Source organism: Lutjanus erythropterus, chromosome 12 (assembly GCF_056507025.1).
Source record: "Lutjanus erythropterus isolate fLutEry1 chromosome 12, fLutEry1.hap2, whole genome shotgun sequence".
In the NCBI taxonomy this organism is placed as follows: domain Eukaryota; kingdom Metazoa; phylum Chordata; class Actinopteri; order Lutjaniformes; family Lutjanidae; genus Lutjanus; species Lutjanus erythropterus.
Window position 1 is genome coordinate 24,562,108 of NC_139328.1, and position 22,158 is coordinate 24,584,265.

The window sequence follows — 22,158 nt, forward strand, 5'->3', positions numbered from 1 at the left end:
CATTCAACATACATACTGTACATATAAAAAGTATTTTAAAAAGTGTATAAAAATTATATCAATGATGCCATCATCCATCACAATGTTTCTTCATTTCATTGGTCTGTTGATGAGGTGATATGCCAAATATGTTTCCCAAAGAGAGCTATTTTGGATTGTCAAGCTCAACAGAGAGTGGTGATGTATAGTTACTCAAGTGTTCTACTTAAATACAATTGTGAAGTTCTTGAACTTTAATAGATCCATTTTATGCTATTTTATACTTCTACTTTCCTACATTTCAGAGGGAAATATTGTACTTTAAACTCCACAGAATTTATTTGACAGCTTAAATCACAAGTTATTTTTAAGATGGAGACTTTACAGGATTGGTAACAAGCCTATAACAAGCTTTTAAAATACTGCACATTGTTAAAAAAATACAACTAGTGGTTTCCAGACTCTTTTGGCTTCTGATGTCCTACAAAAGCTGTGTGTATTTAAGATGTCTGAGTTGTTAACAGCTCCATCAAATATTTTTTCCTCCCTCTCAACTTCTCACAGGATTTCATTTCAATAAACGTTTAAATGATCCAATATTTCACCAAAAATCAAAAATTACAAGAGATTAGTGTATTATCCTTTCTCATCAATTATGTCATGACTCCTCAGATATATCTGGTGACCCTGTGTATAGAACTGTATAGAAAGTAGTTCAAACTCCACCTCAAGTAGCTAAAACTATTGGGACATTTGCTTACATAAAGGATCTGAATACTTCTCTCACCTCTGCCCATTAAACTTTCAGGGTAATTTTACTTTGAAATATCTCTTATAATGTTCAAATTTTGATTCTGACTATGGATCTCTATTTCTATTCCTTCACTTGCTTCCTGTGACTATCTGAGTGTTGACACCCTCTCGTGGTGTTGTCTGCTGCACACCAGTGTTGAAAAAAAGTCATTACCTTGATTGAAGAAAGTTGCTGTCAACTCTCTTCATGCTCTGAGGACGCCCGTAGCCAAAATGTGTCAGTGATGATATTTTACCGAAACTTAAAACTCTACAGGCACTGTTTGTTTTGATGCTACGCCACTTTTTTTCTCTGGTACAACATAAAAACATAGTGCACTGACAAAGTAAGGGACACACTTTCAAAACAGTTTTAGGCATAAAAAATATAAAAAATGATTTAAGTAGATAAAAATAAGAGGAGAAAAAGAGGTGACAGCACAGTAGCATTAAAATTTCCCTTTAATACAAAACCCAACCCATCAGTGTTCAGGTCTACAGCTCTGATAAGGAACCTTTTCTTCAGTCTGTTAGTCCATTAATGGCTCAGTATCTCTGACCAGATGGCAGGGGGTCAAACAGGAGATGATCCCTGGTGATGCAACAGGCTCTCCTCAGACATCTCTTGTCAAAGATGTCCTGTACGGGTGGCAGTGTAGTGCCAGTGACATGCTGGACTATTTTCACCACCTGCTGGAGAGCTATGACTAAAAAGTAGCACATCTCAAGAGTTAACAAAGCCGCTCTGCCAGTATGCCATGACCAAACAAATTCCAAGTTACAAGATTTTTATTTTTGTGGTTGAGCAGTGAGCACCCACTTGCAATGCATATTTATAGCCTCTTTTGTCTTTTTAAAACAACATTTGTCTGACTGTCTCATAAGTTTGACTTATATTTGACAGAAAGTAGGATTTATGACGTACTATGACATCTTTTGACTTCTAGCTCATAATTTTGACTTGGTGTCTTAAAGATTTGACTCAGTGTTTCTTTGTATTATTATAATTGTTGACTCTCATCTTCATTTTCATCTTTCACTGACATAAATGGACAATAACTGTGACTTAAAGCTTCAGCATTTAAATGAGCAATTAATATTGGTTCAGTAGATAAACTGAGGACATATAAGGGTTAAAACAGTGCGTTTTAAGTATGGGGAGGGTGAACAACTGCTCCTTTTCCAGCTACAACAGCGTCTGGCAGCATTCCTTCATGTATTGCTCACTGCCAGTGATTCAGGCATTCATAAATCACACACAACCTCTATCACTGCTTTGTTTGTTTGATACTTGGAGCAAGATGAACCGCCGGCAGACTGTTTTAATTATAGATACAAATTGTTTAAATAAATAGGCAAACGTCACTCACAAGGAATAGGCTAGTGAGACCTTAAATGGTGTTAGAAATGTTCTTTCGCCAGGACAAAAAGGAGCATTTCTTCAGTCTTTCTGCCTAATTTATGTTCATGTGTTTTAGATAACCGCTGTCGGTCATCCATCATCGTTAAAAGAGGCGCGACTAGGACAGGCAGGATTTCTGTTCACAACTTTCAAAATAAAAGCACAAACTGGGGAACCAGCAGCAACGTGTCAAACGAAGCAAAGAATAAAAGTGGGTCTTTTCAGAACACCACAGCTGCTGGAAATGCACGAAATACCAAACTTTCAGATTTATGCTGCCGTTATACTTACATTCATGCAGCTGTTACTTTTTGTACAGTCTTTTTGATACTGTTTATTATATGTTCTGGACAATGTGTAGGCTATAACATATGATATCGTATATTGTAACTGTAATTATAATTGTACTTTCCTCCTTATTTCTTCTGATATCTTTATTTATATTTTTTGTATTTTCATATTTTTATGTATTTATTTATTTCATATATAAGAGTTTGATTCTATAATAGCATTCAGAGTGGAAGGCAAAGAAAGAATTTCACCGTAAAAGGGAAACTTAATGTAATTGTGTATATAACAATAAATGCTTTGACTTGAATAGCTTGTCTACTTTAATTGAAATCATGCTCTCTGCCAAATACAATAATCATAGTGGTATAATAATGGTGGTATTATCATCAGAGCGCTGCAAGTTCAAGTCATATGCAGGTTAACACAGGACCAATGGTAAAATGAAATATGTAGGACGAGAGGAACAGGTCAGCTCACCAGTACGAGCACTAGATAACAGCACTAGTCAGACTGAGATGAAATAAGAAAGAAATTGGTATTAGGTAGGTAAAATACAACAATATACTAATATAAACATAATATTAACACTATATATTGGAATTGGAGGAGGAATGTGTAGCAATTCCATGTGCAAAAATGAGCACTGCAGTCAAAATAGTGAGCTGGAATCATAGAAGGTGTATTATATAGGTTGAAATCCTATTTAATATACAATCTATGGTTGAAGTGATTTGTTTTGCAGCAACAGCTCCTCCTCAGACTTGAGGAAGCTAAGGCAGGCTGCAGGGACACTGGAGTGCAAGACATGTGCAACATCGTAAATTGACAATAACAAGCGACAACGAGTCCTGCACTGTAAGTTGATCAGCTTTTTAGAATTGCTAGTTGTCTTTCAATGTAAAGCTAAGCCTGTTGTCCTGAAAACAAAAGCCCACTGCTCTGAAATAAGACTCTCAGAACAGTGAGTTCAGTCTCACTGCCTGCCAGACTTTTTCAATTTAACTGTTATAAACCGTTTAAATATCTATTCCTTCCAAATTATTATTGATAATAAATAAACAGAGACTAACTCATTATTCCAGCGCAGGATATAAATTTCAAAAGGGGACACCACAGTTGTTGGTGAATATTTCAACTTGTTTACTTATTCTTTGATGGCACATTGAGTAATGTCATGATTTATTAAGGGAAATATATTAGATTTCTCCTTTAAAATTAGGATTTTTTGTATGTAAGAGTAACAATACAATAATACAACAATACATTTCTTATGATGTTGTGATGATGTCTAAAAAGAACAAAAACAAATTAAATTAATTTCATTAAACGAACAGCTGTACAGGAACTGTCTTAAAATAGTTAGCAGGAACTATCTGATCAAAGAATACACATATATTTCTATTTTTATTGTGTTGTGTCACAAATAAATCACATTTTAAATGTGCTTGTTGTAGTATCATTATTTTAATATTTTTACATGAACTCATATATACGTTGCCCTTTAATCTGTTTTAAATGTTCTTTTATTGATGTTCTATCTGAATTACATATCATCATATCTGCCTTATATTAAAAAAAAGTTATATTTTATTTGCATATGATTTGTGGTTCTCGCTTTTACCTAAATTGTATGATTTTATGATCTGTATTTTACTTATTGGTAAATGAACTTATTTCTATAATTTTAGTTAGGGCTGCTTCATCATGTACTCTGTTTTTCTATTTATATTCTAATTATTATTATTATTATACATACAGAGGCACTTCCTGTGGTAATACATGACTTTTGGTGGACTGATTAATGCACCTTATATATTTGTTTGTCATATTTTAAATAAAATGTTTACTTTGCCTCTGTATGCCTGTATATTTTTGGATGTTAAAGCTCAATTGACCATCTTTTATTTCTTGGTCCTCCTGACTACTGTGACAACTCTTCATAATGGTGCGTTTCTAATCCACATGTTCTGAATTGCTGTAGGTTGTTTATTATGTGTTTATTAATTCTTGTGATAATGATGAGCTTTTACTTCCTAATTGATGTGACCTATTTCCGCTCTCACCCTCGTTTGTCTCTGGAGGGCTTGATGCCGTTTTGCATGTGTACAGTAACGTTCATTGCGTAAAGAGAGAAATTCCTGGTTTCCTCTGAGTTGCCAGCTGGCTCTTCTGCCTGTTTCACAGTCCTCCAGCCTGCAGTCACGCCGCCCGGCTGATGTTCAGTCTGCCGTCACACAAACACGGGCAGGAAACTCTTTCACAGCGACAACAATCACGATACCAGAAACACAGTAAAGTAACCGATAAACGAGCGCTGTTAAAGGGGCTGGGGGCTTTAGTACGTTTTCCCTGTGTCAAGTCACACAAATAAAAGGAAGAACGCCGGATGTTGAGGAATTTAGCCTTCAAAATAAAACTTCAAAATCTATCATTATTCATCAATTTACCTGACTGATTTAACATCACTAGAGAAGGCATATGTACGCCATGCTTGACCTGTTTTGTGTTCAGGTAATCAAATCCAATAAACATCCATGTCAAAGACAAACATAAATTCCACACTCATTAAAAGTTGACTACAAAGACAACAGCGATTGATATTTTTATTTGAAAGGATTTGACATTACCACCAAAATTTTGGGGGCTGTTAGTCCATAAGTATTTATTTAAAGTTTTCTTTTAGTTTCTAGAGTCAGCGATTGTTTTAGGGATGAGTCGGTTAATCGATGTCACCGATAACCTGGAGCAAAATGATAAAGAATTAAAAAATATATGAGCTAGTTAATTAACTTACAGTAGCTAAGTTTCACACTGGCATTGGTTTAGTTAAGTTAGCTAATTAATTAACTAACACTGGCTATGTTTCATACTAGCATCTAGCAGCTGACATTAGCTAAGTTCACACTGGCATTAGCTTGCATTAAGTTATCCAAGTAGCTAATATTAGCAAAGTTTCACACTAGTGTTAGTGTGTTTAGTTATGTGTCTTATATTTCTTTCTTTGAGCATTAATACACTAGTCCACAAGGCTGCTAGATAACTTTAGATGATAGTTAGACTTCTTTGTTTTTTCTTTTTTTATCAAGTATTTTCCTTTTTTGTCTGTTTGTTTATTTAAATACTTTATTCTGGGAGTAAATATGACAATTCAATTTATAACCAGATTATCTCTAAGGAAAGCTTCCCACTGGCTGCACCAGGTTTTGTGTTTTATTTTGATAAGTCAGACCGGTAGTCTCAGCCTGGTAGTGTATCTGACTTGACGTTGGTCGTATTTCATTGGGAGTGTGGACGCTCAGACTGAAGGAAGGAAGGTTTGGTGGAAACTTGAGGACATGCGGCGTCTCCTGCAAACTTCACTCCAACCAGACTTTCTGCGAGTTGAAGAAAGACTCGAGGTGTTAAGAATGAACTGAAGAGAGGAGAGGAAGAGGAAGAGGAGAGGAGGAGGAGGAGGAGATCCGTTCACTCCCATTGATCCTATATCGAGGTATTGATTCAGGCCTGGCTTTGAAATAATGCAGCTGTTGGTGAGGAAGTGATGTGAATTTAATTAGAAATATACTGACTTTAAACACAGCTGTGTGGATCATTTGCACTTTGATGGAACTGTGATGTCAGATTAGAAATGAAAACTGATATTGATAAATACTGTCTTTCTAACTGGGTTCAGACAATTTGTAACTTGATCCAAGCTGTAGACTTTATCATAACAGTTTTTATACAGGACTAGTCTGAGCTTGTATAGTCTGAACCAACAGGCTTTCACAGGAAAGGAGTTCATCGTCCACCACTCACACACACACACACACACACACACACACACACACACACACACACACACACACACACACAAAGTATGTGTCAGAGTGTGAGTCCTGTGTTGTTGCCATGAACACCAGTATCTCATCTAATGGGAAACCAGTTCAGAAGCCCTGGTCACCACCAGCTCTGTGTCCATTCAAGCCCAGGCAGCTGCTTTTAGTCACTTCTCACAGATAAAATCAACATTGCGTGCTGCTCTGGGCTTTGTAGTTTGTAAACATGTCATAGATGATACAGACTCACACAATCTTCTCGTTCCTTTCACAGATTACTGAACTGTGCGTCAAACTGGAGCAAACTGAGAAAATTAGGGGTTAAAGACTACGGATGTGAAATCTTAAGCAAAGCAGTTCAAAAGCCTTGAAACATCTTTAAGAAGTGTGTTTTCCTTTTTGGTTGGCACTTTGTGATGGAGAGCTCTATTGTAACTTCTAGGCCAGAGTATTTGTGGTGACTATTGAATTACATTACAACAGAAGGTTTATGACAAATATAAGCGACGACTTCAAACATAATGTAGTCCTCTAGTGCTGAAATGATGCCAAGTAGTGAAGTGATTTATTCAAAAGGCAAAGCTCAGTGTAATGCTTCTAAGAGTGTAGCTTTACATTTTAAAAAATTGGATTAGGACAAGATATACTGTGAGTGAGGCCATATAAAATTACCAACCGACAGGTGCTGATTTTGTAATTCATGTGTGCACAAATAATACAACACAATACAACACATTACAGTAAGTCACTGAAGAAAAAGTGACAAAGCAAATGTAACAAAACAAAACAGATCTTGTCACTAGACAGTCTGAAAGACAATAGTACTTTTTCCAAATAAAAATGTACACAAAGCGTAAATAACCTCAGAAACTACATGAGTGCAATGAATGAAGCAGCATACTTTCCTTAAAAGGAAGAAATATTTTTGTTCCTTTGTGTTTCTGTCTTTCCATTAAAAAATTAGACCAGAGTTAATAAAACTTTCCATGGTAATTATTATTCCTTGCAGTTAGGGACTGAAAAGAGGCAATGTCTGTCATTCACTTTAAACATTAATCAAAAACAGGCTTTGTCTGACTATTTGCAATGGCGAGGAACAGTCCCTGAAATACCTACAGCCTGCCAATGTAAGTCCAAATTTTTTGTTTGGATGGACCTGGTGGTGGGAGAGACCTAAAAAAAGCACAGCCGAGCAGATTCTGGCAACGGTTTATTCAACCGCTCTCCAGTCCTTTTGATTACTTGCTTCCACAGAAGGGAAACAATCGAACAATCCCACAGTAAAATCAAAAAAAGTATCAGTTTCCTTTCAGTACCTCCACCAATAATTACAATCCATACATTAAGCCCCATTCCCATTGGTGGTGTGTACTACACACTATGACACGGCGTCTCCCAGTCAGTTTAATAAAAAGAGGAGCATATGTACTGATGACGGTATTGGCAATCATACTGTCAGGATTAATTAATACCCTGATAAACTGTAACACCTTTACCGCCCAAGCCTAGTATATATTGATAGAGAGTTTTATCCATGACGCACACACAAGTTGTCACAACACCAGAATTTTAAAGTTCGATACAATGCTAGTACAGGAAACAATTACTGATCAGTTTCTGGTTCTACTGCAAGACTGAACTGAACTGACGTCTTCAACGAACACTTTTCTTTTAATTTGCTTTGTTGCTTTTAATACTATGATTAATGGCTATTTTATTGTTTTAATGGTACGGAAAAGTATTTAAGTATTAAGTAAGAGGCTCCATAAAATGCACCAGTAAATGATCAATGAATAGTGAGACGAGTCACATTCAAACTGGTGTGTTTCTGCTTCTTCAGCCATGACTGATATTTTCAGCAGTTTTTATTGTTGTAGACTGTAAATGGTTAAAAAGACCTCCTCGGAGCTTTAGCTCCCCCAGATGGATGTGTTTCAAATCAGTTACAGCCAAGTTGGCAAGTCCACCTCAGATGTGGTTTGATGATCTACAGTCAGTCCGCCACTGATGCGTGCTTGTGTGAATTTGTGCCGACTCAAACATTTTTAAGTTCTACTTCCCTGGAGTTTTGTTGGTAGAAGTTCTGACTGTATTGTTGTGATTTGCTGTTGTTGTTCTCTGCAGGATCCTGCAGTAACGATGCAGGCTGCTGCTGTGGTCGTGACTGTGCTGAGTGTTTTCTTCAGCCTGGGCTGCCTGTCCGCTCAGCGGTCCAAACCAAACCAGAGACAGCAGCGGGATGACAGAAACACTCAGAACCACGAGACGGGAGAGAAGAAGAAGAACCAGCCGCACATCTTGTTTATCCTAACAGACGACCAGGTGTGTGTGCACGATGACGATCCCGTCCGTATTATCAGGGTTCAACATTAACATGGCCCGATGGCCCGTGGAAACAAAATAAAGCAAAACCAAATATTCCATGTAGGTGACCCCCTGTGATCACCACGTTTCATCCTCAAACTGCGAGACTTCACCAACAGCATTATAGACCTGCAAACATCCTGATTCCACTTTTAGTTCAGCATTCTGCAAAAACAGCTGCTGATAAGTCACTGCTGCTGAATTCTGGGTTTACCAAGCCAACTCAAATTGCTAACACAATCCTTACAAAGGAACCAGAAAGACAAAAGACAGGCCATGAAAAAATAAAATGGCAACAAAAATGTAGGCGTGAATGGAAGCAGGAGTTTAAGTGGTGAGAATATGACACATTTAAAGATGTAATTTACTGGCGTGTGCATCACCAATTTCCTCAACTAGCCGAGAAGATGAGCTCGTTTTTCATCAAAAACAACGTGTTTAGGAAACACCACATCACAGTTCCTGGGAAAAGTGGACAACACAAGTGTCACAGTTAAAGGTATAATATGTGTCTCTTTCCTAAAAAAACAACAACGTATAGCTTGGTACAAACAGCATCCCTGCCCTCTGCCTGTATTTCTCATTATTTTGCTGTGTTCGGGATTCTTCACCAACCCAAAATGTTGGTGTCCTGGGAATGAGACACAACAATAAACTATTGCGTTTATAAAAAGCTCGGACAAGTCTTACTTATTCTGCCTTCTGTTGAGATTGATATCCCAGATTTATGAGCTCATAAACAACATCTATCCACGCTCCACTGAGAATTTAAAAAGTGCGTGGGACTCTTGGAGTAGTTTTAACAGATGACCAATGAGATTCTGTCTTTACATTTGATAGACACATCATCTACGTCCACTAAACATGGCTTCATATAAAAGTGGTACACAGAGGTGATTTTACGAATGCTAGATTGGCAAAGATTTCTCAGATCATTGATCTGTTATGCTCTTAATGTAGAGGCCTGCAAGCAGGTTTGGTTGTTTTTCCCAGTTTGAAAAGTGGTCACCGTTCACTTCAACCGTTTGGGATATTCTTCAGCGCCGTTTTCCTGCAGAGTTTTGTGGACTAAAAAAACTAAACCCGACCTTCGATCAAAATTTTTGGGTGAACTGTCCCTTTAACGCACATGTTCTAGCGGTGTCTCCACCTTCTGGATAAGTATTTTTAAAGATGTTATTGAGATGTTTGAAATCCAATTTGAGCCTGACCCAGTCTGTGCCCTCTTTGGTTTAACAACAAAGGAAGCCTGTGCTCTCTTACCAAATAAAACTTCTGTGGTCAGAGTCTTTACTACACTCCTTACGAGGGATTTGATTCTTTTAAAATGGAAGCAACACGCTCCTCTGTATTTCTCATTGGGTCAAAGATGTTTTGTATTTCTTATCATTAGAAAAAATGAAATACATACTGAACGAGTCCTCTAAAAGTTTTGTTCCTGCACATAAATGTGTTCTCTAACCTGTAATCCTGTGGATGGGTATTAGGATCTCAATATGTCAACATACTTGATGAATTTTGCCTCTTTATATTTGGGAAATAAGTAAGTGAATTGAAATCAAACAGACATGTTTTCTATCTTGTTACTCCTGTGGAAAGGCTGCTACTGTTTGGTTTAGGAATGGCGCATGCTTCCAAAACAATTACCCGTGTATTTGGTGAGTTTAGCTGCTGCTCACGATCTCACATGAAACAAACCAAAATGTTTCCTTAAAAAAAAAAGGCACTAACCAAAACACTGGGCATAAACAAAAGGTTGAATGAGCCTGATCAAAGACTGTATGCTTCTCTAACACAGCGACACACGTGAATCTGATTACCTTCATCTTATTAAAGTAAATCTGAGTTATGTCATAAGACAGATGTTCCGTGTGTTATACTCTTTATAACACTGACTGAGGGTTGGAGGTGTAAAAGGCAACTACATACAGGAAGATATGAGGAGGTGGGAAGGAATCAAAGGGTCTATAATCTTTGTAATGACCATCTGGGATCACTTTAGGAGAAAGAATAATTAAAAATGTTTGTGCATGTCCATGAATTTTGTTGCTACAGAAGGAAGGGATTATCTAAAAATATTTTTCTCTAAAACTCTCTCTCATGACTCTAAAACAGGGTTTCAACGACATCGGTTACCATAACCCGAACATAAAGACTCCAACTCTGGACAAACTAGCAGCGGAGGGTGTGAAACTGGAGAACTACTATGTTCAGCCCATCTGCACACCGTCACGCAGCCAGCTCATGACCGGCAGGTACACACACCTGTTTTACTTTTTGTTCAGCCATCTGTCTGCTGCACAAAACACTCTGCGCTGGATTTTTGAACTGCTGTCACTGATATATGAAGCAACTTGTACTTGCAGCTTAAACTATTAGAAATATATTTATGGGGCTGTTTTTTATCAATCAGATATTTTTATTTAACTTGTGTTAGGGCAGCATTGATTTAATTTGAACACCACTGAATACATTTTGGCATAAAGCTGAATGGTAGCAGGATATTTTCTAGGGCTGCAGCTAAGGATCAGTTTCATTTTCAATTAGATTACTGTTGATTTTTCAACAGTCCTAAACTGACAGATATTCAATTTACAGATACAAAACAAAGGCAAAATAGCAAATCCTCAGACTTTTGCAGCCAAAACCATGAAATGTTTGGAATTTTTTGCTTAAAATGACTTAAAGCCCTTAACTGAAAAGTCTATTGGATGAATATTGATTAGTTTCAGTATGAATTCATATTCTCGTGTGTCTTATTTTACTCTTGTTCTGTTGTCATACTGTTATGTCTTTTTACAGCGTGTTGATATTACTATTTACATTATTGATAGAGTTATTGATTGTAAATGCACGTTACAAGTCAGTCTGACACAAAAGATGTCAAAACAGAATAGTTTTTGAGTCTGATTCTCTGATTCTCTATGTAGCTGCTCTGACTAATCTGATTATTGATTAGTAAACCTCTCTGTGGTGAGGATAAATGAGCCCCTGGTTCTAACAGCAGATCCTGTGTGAGCAGTGAGTCTGGTACAAAGCCAATAAGAAGTCTTTTTTTCTTCTTCCAGATATCAGATTCACACAGGACTACAACACTCCATCATCAGACCGAGGCAGCCGAGCTGTCTGCCTTCACACATGGACACGTTGCCCGAGAGGCTGCGTGAGGCCGGCTACACCACACACATGGTCGGCAAGTGGCACCTGGGCTTCTACAGGTGAGACAGACTCCACTGGTATCAATGTGGATGTGATCGAAGAGTTTCTACTCATTAATTATTATATTGTATCTATTTGTTACAAACAAATCAGGCAATTACGTGTCCAATATTTTACCATTTAGTTGATGTTTAGTTTTCAAACGTATTTATTGGTGGGATGAAAAGGGATGATACAGTAATTGTTGAAAAATGGCGTTAGCAGTGCACCCTTTCAGAAAATTCATAGTGTTGCTCTCGGTTCAACACATGAAAAGTCACATAAATAATTGAGAAAAGACCTTCAGAGAGAATTTTCCACTCAGAGTACGCAGAGCTTTTAGTCCCAAGAAAATACTTTTCAAGAAACTAACATTTCCATCAGCCTGTTAATGTCTTCCTTTCCACCATGGTCTTATGACTCAGGAAGATTAGGTTGTTTTTACACATAATTTTTGCTTGCGACTATACAACAACAATTAATCCATTTAAAGCGTCAGACTGGCATCATTTTTGTGCGACACTGGGTGTCATTATTTCTAATACCAGCTGGATTTCGTCCTGAGCACTTTTTCACCAGTCCATCTGTCTCATGCTTTCTTCAGTAACTCCGTGTTGATGTGCTGAAGCACAACGAACAAAAGAACAAACAAACAAAAAAAGATAGCGATAAAACAGTGGTAAACAAGATTGGTAAACAAGTACTTTACCAATCAGATATGTTCAGCGTTTAGCCACACCCCCAAAGTTCCTCTACTTTCTGAAAGTCCTGTGGATTATTAAGACTTGGAACCCAAAAATTGGACCTGTTAAGTCCAATGAGAATCACCTGGTCCATATATCTATTTTATTATTCTTTTTTTGCTTCTTTCTCATTTCTCCTGCTGGCCCCGCCCATGAGTTCCTGCTCAGCCCATAGACTTTACATTGTAATGAAGTCACAGATTTTGAAATCATTTTTTCTTGGCTCGAGGAAAGTTTTACAATACGAAATACAATACAAAACCTCCATGGATCAAAAAATTCATAATAGAAAGAGTCATACGTGACCATGTTTACAGTTCCAGGTGTCCTCTTAACAGTTTTACAGATGTCTCTTTTGTAATGGTGTTTTATGGGGAAAATGCTTTTTGGGATGAAAATAAAATATTGTCCTGAGAACATAATTTAGACCCTGGTCCCTGCAGACGGGATGCACTCCAGATGTCCCTTGTCCCTGGGGGAAATTCCTGCAATGGAAATGTCAGATTGACAGTTTTGGTTGGTAACAGAAATTGCCGGACTCAGACCCCCAAATATGATGCTGGAAAGCTTTGGAGGGAGGGGATTTCAGACGCCATTTAGACTATCTGGCAAACGCTGTGGTTTAAGTATTCAGACACCATGTCTGTGTCCCTAAAATCTTACCACCCACTGTCTCACCCTGTAGAAGAACCTTTAAAAACTTAGTTAGTACTACAAATGCATGCGTATGTATATCTTGTACATATTTTCAGTCTATAACAAGAATGCCCTGCTGTAAAACTAATCCTGCAGACAGGCAACTGAAATCTTACCAATATGAAATGCTGTCTGGCAGCTCAGTTAATTTAGGTGGACCACCATCAAAAACTACTGGCTGACACAATCTGACCACATGTGTCACTCAGTGAGTAGGCGGGGATTCCTAGTCTTGCCTGCAGGGGCTGTGTCCTAGCAACTACCAAGCCACAGTGGCAGCCTTGTTTTTATCAACAGGACTTTTGCCCATCATGCATACAGCTGTACGCAGCGACCATAATGTGATTTGTTTTTCTTAGTATTTATGTTTGTTAACGTAGACGTCCAGGCACCCTGGGAAGTTTCTGATAATTATTAACACTATGGATCAGTGATGAGTGTATCCCTGTTTCACATTCACAAGTATTGCAGGTTTAAAACTTCTCTCTTTCTTCTTTCCTCCAGGAGGGCCTGTCTGCCCACCAGAAAAGGTTTTGACAGTTTCTTTGGTTCTTTAACAGGAAGTGTGGATTACTACAGGTAAATTATGATCATGATGATGATCACAATGTGTTTATTTCCATTATCTATCTCTCTTAACTTACATTTCTCCATCTGCCTCCAGTTATGGGTCCTGTGATGGCCCGGGGTTATGTGGGTATGATCTCCATGATGACGAGGGTGTGGCGTGGGGCCAGGAAGGGAAATATTCGACCACGCTCTTCACACAGAGAGCTCGTAAGATCCTTGAGAGTCACGACCCCACAGACAGGCCTCTCTTCCTGCTGCTCTCCCTCCAGGTACCATGCTAAGGTTTGATATCAGAAAAATACAAAGTAAAACATCTCTGGAACATGATTTAAGTCTGAGGCCCTCAAAATCAGAAAACGAGAGCTGCCATTTTGCTGTTGTTCAAGAATCTTACAGGGAGAAAATAGGTCAAATGCACTACAGGCTGACATGTGTTTTGATGCTGCGTTAGTTTATGTCTGGATGTGGGGAGTCAGACATGTTGGAATAACACTGAGACCACATGAAAGTGTTTGTTTGTCTCTGAGCATCAGAAACCTATTTGAGCCCGTTTGGCTCATATGGACCTTGACCATGTGATTAAAAACAGGCCACACAGAAAGTGTAGAATGACATTTGATTATTGTTGAATTTTTGTGGGCAGCCATGTTCATTTCATGAAAAGTTTTGAGCCAAGTGGTTTGAGAAAATCGAGCTGATGCCTTGACAAGGAGCAGAAGAACAAAACAAAGGGCTGTTTTATTTGATTTTGCCCTGATAGGGGGTCAGCGACACTGAGCTCTGACTTATGCACCATGACTAAGGGCTAGATTACACTGTCAAAAGGGCACATACATGGACAACTGCAGACACCACAGACGCATTTTAGTTCTGTTTCTGTTCAAGTTTTCAACATTCACCCAATCAGATAGTGTTGTGGGCAGGACATTGAGTGAGATCGCAGAATTGTGACCACAAGCATAGAGAAGTGGCTGCATCAGAGCCAAAGTAGCTCTTTTTTAAATTAATATAATCTTGACTGGCTAATTGATTGGTGTGACACAAATGTAGCGACACTTGCAAGCTAATTCAGTCAGTCAACTCGCGCTGCACCACAATCACACGTGACACACCTCACACGCTGTAGTACATACCAAACGCACCCTTCCAATCTGCCTGTTCATTCAGCTCCACCAACACCCCAGCATCCACCTGCAGGGTCAGACAGGGGTCCAAGATATGTCTTCATCACTCCTCTGTATCTGTGTGTAAACATAATCTGTTAGCAGTAACGAGGTAGACATTAACACTAAAATTTTTGTCCTTGCTCCTGATTCTCAGCTGCCTTCAGTGAGAATTCACAAGAAAGAAATTATGATATGTTATGATAGAAAATGTATGAAGTGAACATGTGTGAATACACACGTTTTCCTGCAGGCAGTTCACACTCCTCTACAGATGCCTAAGTCCTACATCTACCCCTACCGTGACATGGCTAACGTGGCCCGGAGAAAGTTTGCCGCCATGGTGTCCACGGTGGACGAGGCGGTCCGCAACGTCACCTATGCTTTAAGAAAGTATGGATACTACCGGAACAGCGTCATCATCTACTCCACCGACAATGGCGCCCAGCCGTTCACAGGAGGGAGCAACTGGCCGCTACGAGGCCGTAAGGTAGAAGTAACTTCTGGTATTTTGTATTTTATATCTGTTTTACTGCTTATAGTCAGTCTTCAGTTATCTTCAGTGTTTCAGAAATCAATTCAAGTAGCTTTGACACCACCACATAGAATTTGTTTGATTGCCAGGGGAATTTGATTGGCTTTTTTCTTTTTGTACCACAAGCGTTAAAAATCTGAGAACAACAGAGTTAGCTCTATTTTTTTATTATTAAGTACTGCAATGTGGATGTGGTTATTTCAGCAGCCACTGTAGGTAGTTTTCCAATCTTTTCCTATAAATTTGTGACTCTAATCTCAGAGAATATTTAAGTTTGTGAGTTTTTTTCTAATAGTTTTATGTTTTTTCCAAGTTAATGATTTTAATTTCAAGTTTTATTTATTAAGTTAAGTTAAGTTATTTACTTGTACATTTGTGACTTTAATCTCAGAGAATATTAATGATTTTTTCCTCATAATTTGTGAATTGTTGTTCATGTAAATCTGTGTTTTTCCCTGACTTTAATCCTGGCTCTGTATTATTATTATTATTATTGTTGTTGTTGCTGTTTTTTTTTTACTTAAAATGGCCCTACCATGTCATCATATGGTAATAAACTTAAGTTTATTAAACTTAACTCTTAAGTTTTTTTTACATTTAAAGATAAATATATGGAGTCCTTCTAGTGTCAAATAAGGAGTAATTTACATGAGTCCATATATGTGTAACATTCATAGATCCTGTTTTCCCACCAAAAATAAATTAATACATACATAACATTATCCTCAAGTGGCTGCAAATGTTCACACAATGTGTTTAACACTGATGTTGTGAATACTGGTGACACATACAGAGATAACTGAACTCTCTGACTGTGTTTCCAGGGTACGTACTGGGAGGGGGGCGTCCGTGGAGTGGCGTTCGTTCACAGTCCTCTATTGAGGCGAAGGAGACGGGTATCCAACGCTCTACTTCACATCACTGACTGGTTCCCCACACTGGTGGGCCTGGCTGGGGGAAACATTAGCCAGGTCTGGAAACTCAGTATTTTATTACAACAACATGTGTAATGAGTTTTAACATGCCTGAATATGTTTTTAGATTTGTATTTTTTTTTTTTTTGCATATTGCTTGCCTTTACCTTGTATGCTTGTCACTGATTTTGCTTTTTAGCTTCTTGGTGAAAACAGGATAGCAAAGCTTAAATACAATAAAAGAGTGGATTTCTGGCCATTTTATTGTCCTGTAAAACGAATCAGATTTAGAGATGCACTTCTCACTACAGCCACCCAACCTACTGATATGAGCGATCACTTCACTGTAGGGCTTTTCAGCTGTATATTTTCCTATTTGTTTTGCCAAAAACTTTACTCTGCTCAAGTTTACTCTGTGGTAACTTGAACCACTCAGCGTGTCCAACCGATTTCATATTTATAGATCTGTTTATTTGTTGTCACGATCAGAACTGAATGTGGAGTTCCATCTACATCAATCCCTTTTGGCCTCGGACTAAAGTTCAGCTAGAGAGCTACTGTAAAACTGTCTTTATTTGCTATCATGTTGATAAATGTGCTCTTGACCTATTATGATAAGTGCACTGTTTCTAAACGGTGGCCACATAGACGCTTTGTGTTTTACTTCAGATATAAATTCAGTTTATTGGTGAGTCGGTGCAGTCCGTGTACAGCTCCCAAAGAGCTTTGTTGGCTTTGTATATAAGTAGGTTTCCATTGCCAAAGCAGATAAGGAGGGCTATCTTGGCTACAGTCAAGACAATATCTGACTAATCCAGAAATTCGATAGGCACCATTACCAAGGGAAATTTATTATTATTTGTCCTGTGTGGTAGAAGTTTGAGTATTTCTTCTGGCAACATAAATGGAGGAAACACGTGGACAGTTAATCCTGGTTTCACTACCTGGCACATGTATCAGGGACCTCAGAGTGACCTCTCATTACTCTACATGACAGTTTCTTTGTATTTTCTGTAATTTACGTGTTTATTTCCCCTACAGAGTCACGGCCTGGATGGTTTTGATGTTTGGCCCACCATCAGTGAAGGGAAGGAGTCGCCTCGTCAGGAGATCCTTCACAACATCGACCCTCTGCACAGACCTGCTGCAACTATGATCTGGGATGACAGAACAGAGGGAGCCTCAGGTAACTATTTATAAGAGAGAACAAATGATTAGGAATTTGTTGTAGAAAGTGTTTCACAAAGTTTATAAGTTTCCCATAAGTCACCAACTGACAAACTGTGATTTGTCAGGGGAGTCTGGGGCTGATTTGCCTCCATCTCAAATTACTCAGAAGCAGGTTTTGCTCTGGAAGACAGAAATCAGTGAGGATGATGAGACTGTAGGTGTAAATGTGAAGGCAAGATAGGATCGTATGTATGGGGATACAGATCCTATTTTAATGCCAGGTGTGAATGGGATGTAAGTGATATAAAAATGGACTAAAAGTAATTTTATCTCCTCCAGAATATTACATAGCATCAGCAAAGTGTTAAAGTAGTGTTTACTTCATATTCCTCATTCTTGTATGTTTTCTTTGATTTGTCAGTGAGTAAATCAAAAGGCCCGGCCTTTAAGAAGCCGAAGAAGAAGAAGAAAAAGATCCTAACACAACAACCAAAGCAGAAGTCAGCATTCAAGGTGAAGACGCCCAAGACATATAAACCAAAACCTAAATCTAAGCCCCCTCCCAAACCGAAGCTTAAGTCCCTCACAAAATCAAAACTAAAACCCAAACTCAGGACTAAACTTTACCCTCAGAACCAGAAACCGTCACATTACAAACAACAACTGAAGTCTCACTCCAGTGGTCCTCCATCAGTATCAGGAACTTCTCGTCCTAAATCCCTAAAGCCTCAGATCCAATCACATTTGATGTCAAAGTCCAGGCGGACAGCATCCCAGAAAAAGGACCTGTCACGATCAAGACCACCACAACTAAAATCCAAGACACAGCTCAAATTACTTTTAAAGTCAAAGTCCAGGCGGACATTATCCCAGCACCACAACATGTCCCAGCTGGGGACGCTGCCACCCAAATCCCATCCAACACCGCAGTTGAAGCTCCAGTCGTCCCAGCCAGTGTGGGACACATCAGTCCAGGCTGCCATCAGGGTTGGAGACTGGAAGCTGCTGACAGGAGACCCAGGCCATGGAGACTGGGTCCCCCCACAGGTACGGCGACGCATTATGGCTGGGTTGCACCACTGTTCATTTTTAAACCTGATTATCATGGTTCAACTTTAAATTATGTTCCACCAATTATGTTGCAACTTTAAAAAGCCTAAAATTGAGGAAGATTCAGTTTAAACCTCTCTTTAAGCCTTAGTTTAGTTTTTATGCTAAACCTAGATTAAACTGAATTATGCTGCATCAACACTTAATTCTCAGTATTAACTTTAAACCTCTACTTGAGGAGGTTTAACTTTTAAAATGGATGCCTTTTTGAGATAGATTGAGCACAATAATGAAGTTCCTGGAAGAAAGCTAAGACAAACTCAACCCAGTTTAGTCTTCTGTTATTTGGCCATATTGCGCCAATAATTAAGCCGAGTTTTTCTCCATGGAGGAGAAATTAGAGCTTGTTTACCAAGCCATAATGGGTAGGCTAACTAGGTTAACTAACTTCTTAGCCAGCTAGTAAGCAATGAAATGTTTTGTTAATGTTTAAGCAAGCTAGCAAACAATACAACATTTTTACTTTTTCATGAGCTAAACTGTGATCAGAACTAATCTTAGATTAAATTATCCTTTGTCGGTCCAAGCCTTGAACCAGTTTTAGCATTAAGTTTCAAGTTCATCATAAAGAACATAAACGATTATATGATAATTTTGTTCTTCAGGTGCTTCCCAGTTTTCCTGGTCCCTGGTGGAACCTTGAACGTGCTGACTCTTCCTTCCACAAACCTTCCGCCCTGAAAAACGTCTGGTTGTTCAACATAACGGCCGACCCGTGCGAGCGACAGGACTTGGCAGACCAGAGACCGGACGTAGTCCAACAGCTGCTGGCCCGACTTGCCTACTACAACCAAACAGCCGTACAGGTTTATTTTCCCCCCGATGACCCTCGAGCCAATCCTAGCCACCACGGTGGAGCCTGGGTACCTTGGGTGGACGAGGAGGAGGAGGAGGAGGAGGGAAAATATCAGGGAGTATACAAGAAAGGTAGGAACAGAATGAGGAAAAAGAAGAAGAAGAAGTGTCGGCTGTGCAAACTGCAGTCATTCTTTCTGAAACTGAACACCAGGATGATGTCCAATCGGATCTGAGTTGACAATTGTGTCAACGACTTCAACATTTTGAAATGTTGTTTGTTGTTTTTATATTATTACATCTTCACCTCCTAAAACCAGTGAAAAGGTGGTAACCAGGTGAGCTAATTCCACTACATTCTTTTTTACTGGTTTCACTTTTTTTCTTCTTCTAAAAATAAAGTCAGAACAGTTTTTTTTATTATCATAAACATTATTTTGTCAATTAGGTTGTGAAATTTGTAATAATGTCAAGTGTTGCCATACATGGAATATATGTATATATGTGACAGTCCAGCTGGGTTGGTAAAGGCCTGAATGTACTCCCAAAACGATGCGTACATGGACAGCTGCGGACACCACAAACGTATAGTAGTTGCGTTTGTACAACTTTCTAGAGTCTGATTAGAGGACATGTTCCAGTCATGAACAGATGGTATTCCATGGCTTATTTTAGTGTAGAGGCCTCACGGACAAGCAGTGGACAAGTCCGCACAGTCACAACAAGTCTGAGGTATGCATCTGCACCAAGCCTTCGCATACACCTTCTGATGACACAATTTATGTCACAGCATACGCTTGTGTACTTCAGTTTAAGAAGACTCAATTCAGGTTTTTCATTAACTTTTTAAGGGCCATTTCATTCAAATCACAACATATTTTCTCACTCATCCCTGGTTTTATTCGTACAGAGTTTTGAGAACAGTTGTTCCCAAAATCTTTTTAGCATCGGTTGTTGGTTGAAGAAAATTGTTACCAGTGAAAACTTTGGCCAGTGAGTAACTGCTGTACCTTGTACATTGTTTGAGGGAAAGATGCATTGTTGTTAAGACAGGCGCAGGGATAATCAGTTACTGTAGCAGTCATACATGGGCAGGAAATGGTTAAAGGTGCTCCGACCAGGATTTTTGGGGCCAATCACTGGAAGCAGTATCACCCAGTAGCAATCGCATGGGTCTATTTGAGGCCATCTATTTATCATGTAACATTATTTATTTATTTAACTATTCTAAACAACATTGTATATTAAGCATACAATAACTTGCAAATATTACAGAGGTACTTTGGGGGCTGTTCTGCAAGAATGTGGCTGTGTTTGGTGATAACAATTTGATAAGTTTTTTTTAAATAGAATTTTAGAAATGGATGGGATAATGATTTTTGCCTCTAATTATTTAAAGATGCAGTGAAAAAAACAGACTAATGACAGATGGTGGAGATACTAAAAAAATCTCAAATTTTAAACAACCGTTGTGGCCATTTGTGCATAAATTTCTGAGTTTATGAGGTGCAATTGAATGCACCATGAGGTCCATGTTGGTGCAAAGAGATGATCAGCCAGAGCACCCTTGAAAACAATAAAAAAAAAAAAACTCAACAAAAGAATGTGAAGCTATCTGTGTGACAAGTTACTACATGAAGTAAGCAGGGAAATGTTTTGTGATTTAGGTGAATTGGCCCTTTAAACTGCTAACTATTCTGTTGGAAAGGTGGTTCTCCCAGCCGCTGTTCTTTACTGTTGTGACGGCTGTTGAAGTTCTCAGCACCTGATCTATTATGTGATTTCCACTGTTTCCTCATTATTGTCTCTTACTCCTTTTTGATATTTGTCTCTCACAAACTGACTGAGTTCTTGGTACGAGGACCGACACTGTGTGGCTGCAAAATGTTTTTGACACTGTAAAATAATTTGATTGTGTTTCTCTGACTCTGAACAGAATGGACCAGAAAGCCATTGTTTTCAAGCATCAAGTGATATACACAGGTTTCATGTATTTTTACACATACAATTCACACCTAAACGTCCCAGATGTTGGTTTTAAAGCAAATGTTTGTTTTTTTTTACAGTGAAAATGCATGTAATGCAATAATTATTTCTATAACTATGTGACTGTTTTTGTTTGTTGTCAGATTTTCTTGGTCACAGTGAATACACATATGTCTCTAATGTGTGTTATAAATGCTTGTGATGTGTTTGTCTTACTGTGGCTGAGACAGGCCTTTGGATACTGTGGCTGTTTGAATGTATTGCAAATGGCAAACATATTTTGACTATGAATTTACAGTGTGTGTTTTTAATTCACCACATCCTACTGTGAGGAGCAGAAACTGCCTTTTCAACATGTTATTTCACAACTTATTCAGCCCCATCTATGAATAACACAACAGTAACATTTTAATATTTTTACAGTTGTAGGAATACTGGTACAGCTCTGATTATACCATTCCTCCAGACAGCCGTGTGATGATCCCTCAACTCAAATGAAAACATACACAAAATGAACCACTTCAGCATAAAGTAGCTGACTCTCTCTCCTGCTATGACAAACACTTGACAGATGTCAACACTAGTGTATTCTGAAAACAGAGGAGGAAGTAAAAATGTGTTTTACCAGCATT

The 22,158-nt window shown here is 38.5% G+C and overlaps 1 protein-coding gene across 1 annotated transcript; it reads left to right on the forward strand.

The window, feature by feature from the left end:
- The first annotated feature begins 5,710 nt into the window (after nucleotides 1–5,710).
- On the forward strand, nucleotides 5,711–20,845 carry LOC146318048 (arylsulfatase I-like). The gene is made up of 11 exons (XM_084731799.1): nucleotides 5,711–5,954; nucleotides 8,407–8,604; nucleotides 10,762–10,901; nucleotides 11,715–11,864; nucleotides 13,788–13,862; nucleotides 13,948–14,122; nucleotides 15,270–15,506; nucleotides 16,376–16,522; nucleotides 17,507–17,651; nucleotides 18,057–18,682; nucleotides 19,351–20,845. The coding sequence occupies exons 2-11, from the start codon at nucleotides 8,422–8,424 to the stop codon at nucleotides 19,774–19,776; spliced, it is 2,304 nt and encodes a 767-aa protein (XP_084587925.1). The 5' UTR covers nucleotides 5,711–5,954; nucleotides 8,407–8,421; the 3' UTR covers nucleotides 19,777–20,845.
- The last annotated feature ends 1,313 nt before the right edge of the window (nucleotides 20,846–22,158 follow it).

Coding starts and splice junctions, on each gene's coding strand:
- LOC146318048 (XM_084731799.1), top strand. CDS start 8,422: ATGCAGGCTGCTGCTGTGGTCGTGACTGTGCTGAGTGTTTTCTTCAGC. Junction 11,865..13,787: donor TGGCACCTGGGCTTCTACAG/GTGAGACAGACT, acceptor TCTTTCCTCCAG/GAGGGCCTGTCTGCCCACCA. Junction 16,523..17,506: donor CTGGGGGAAACATTAGCCAG/GTCTGGAAACTC, acceptor TTTCCCCTACAG/AGTCACGGCCTGGATGGTTT.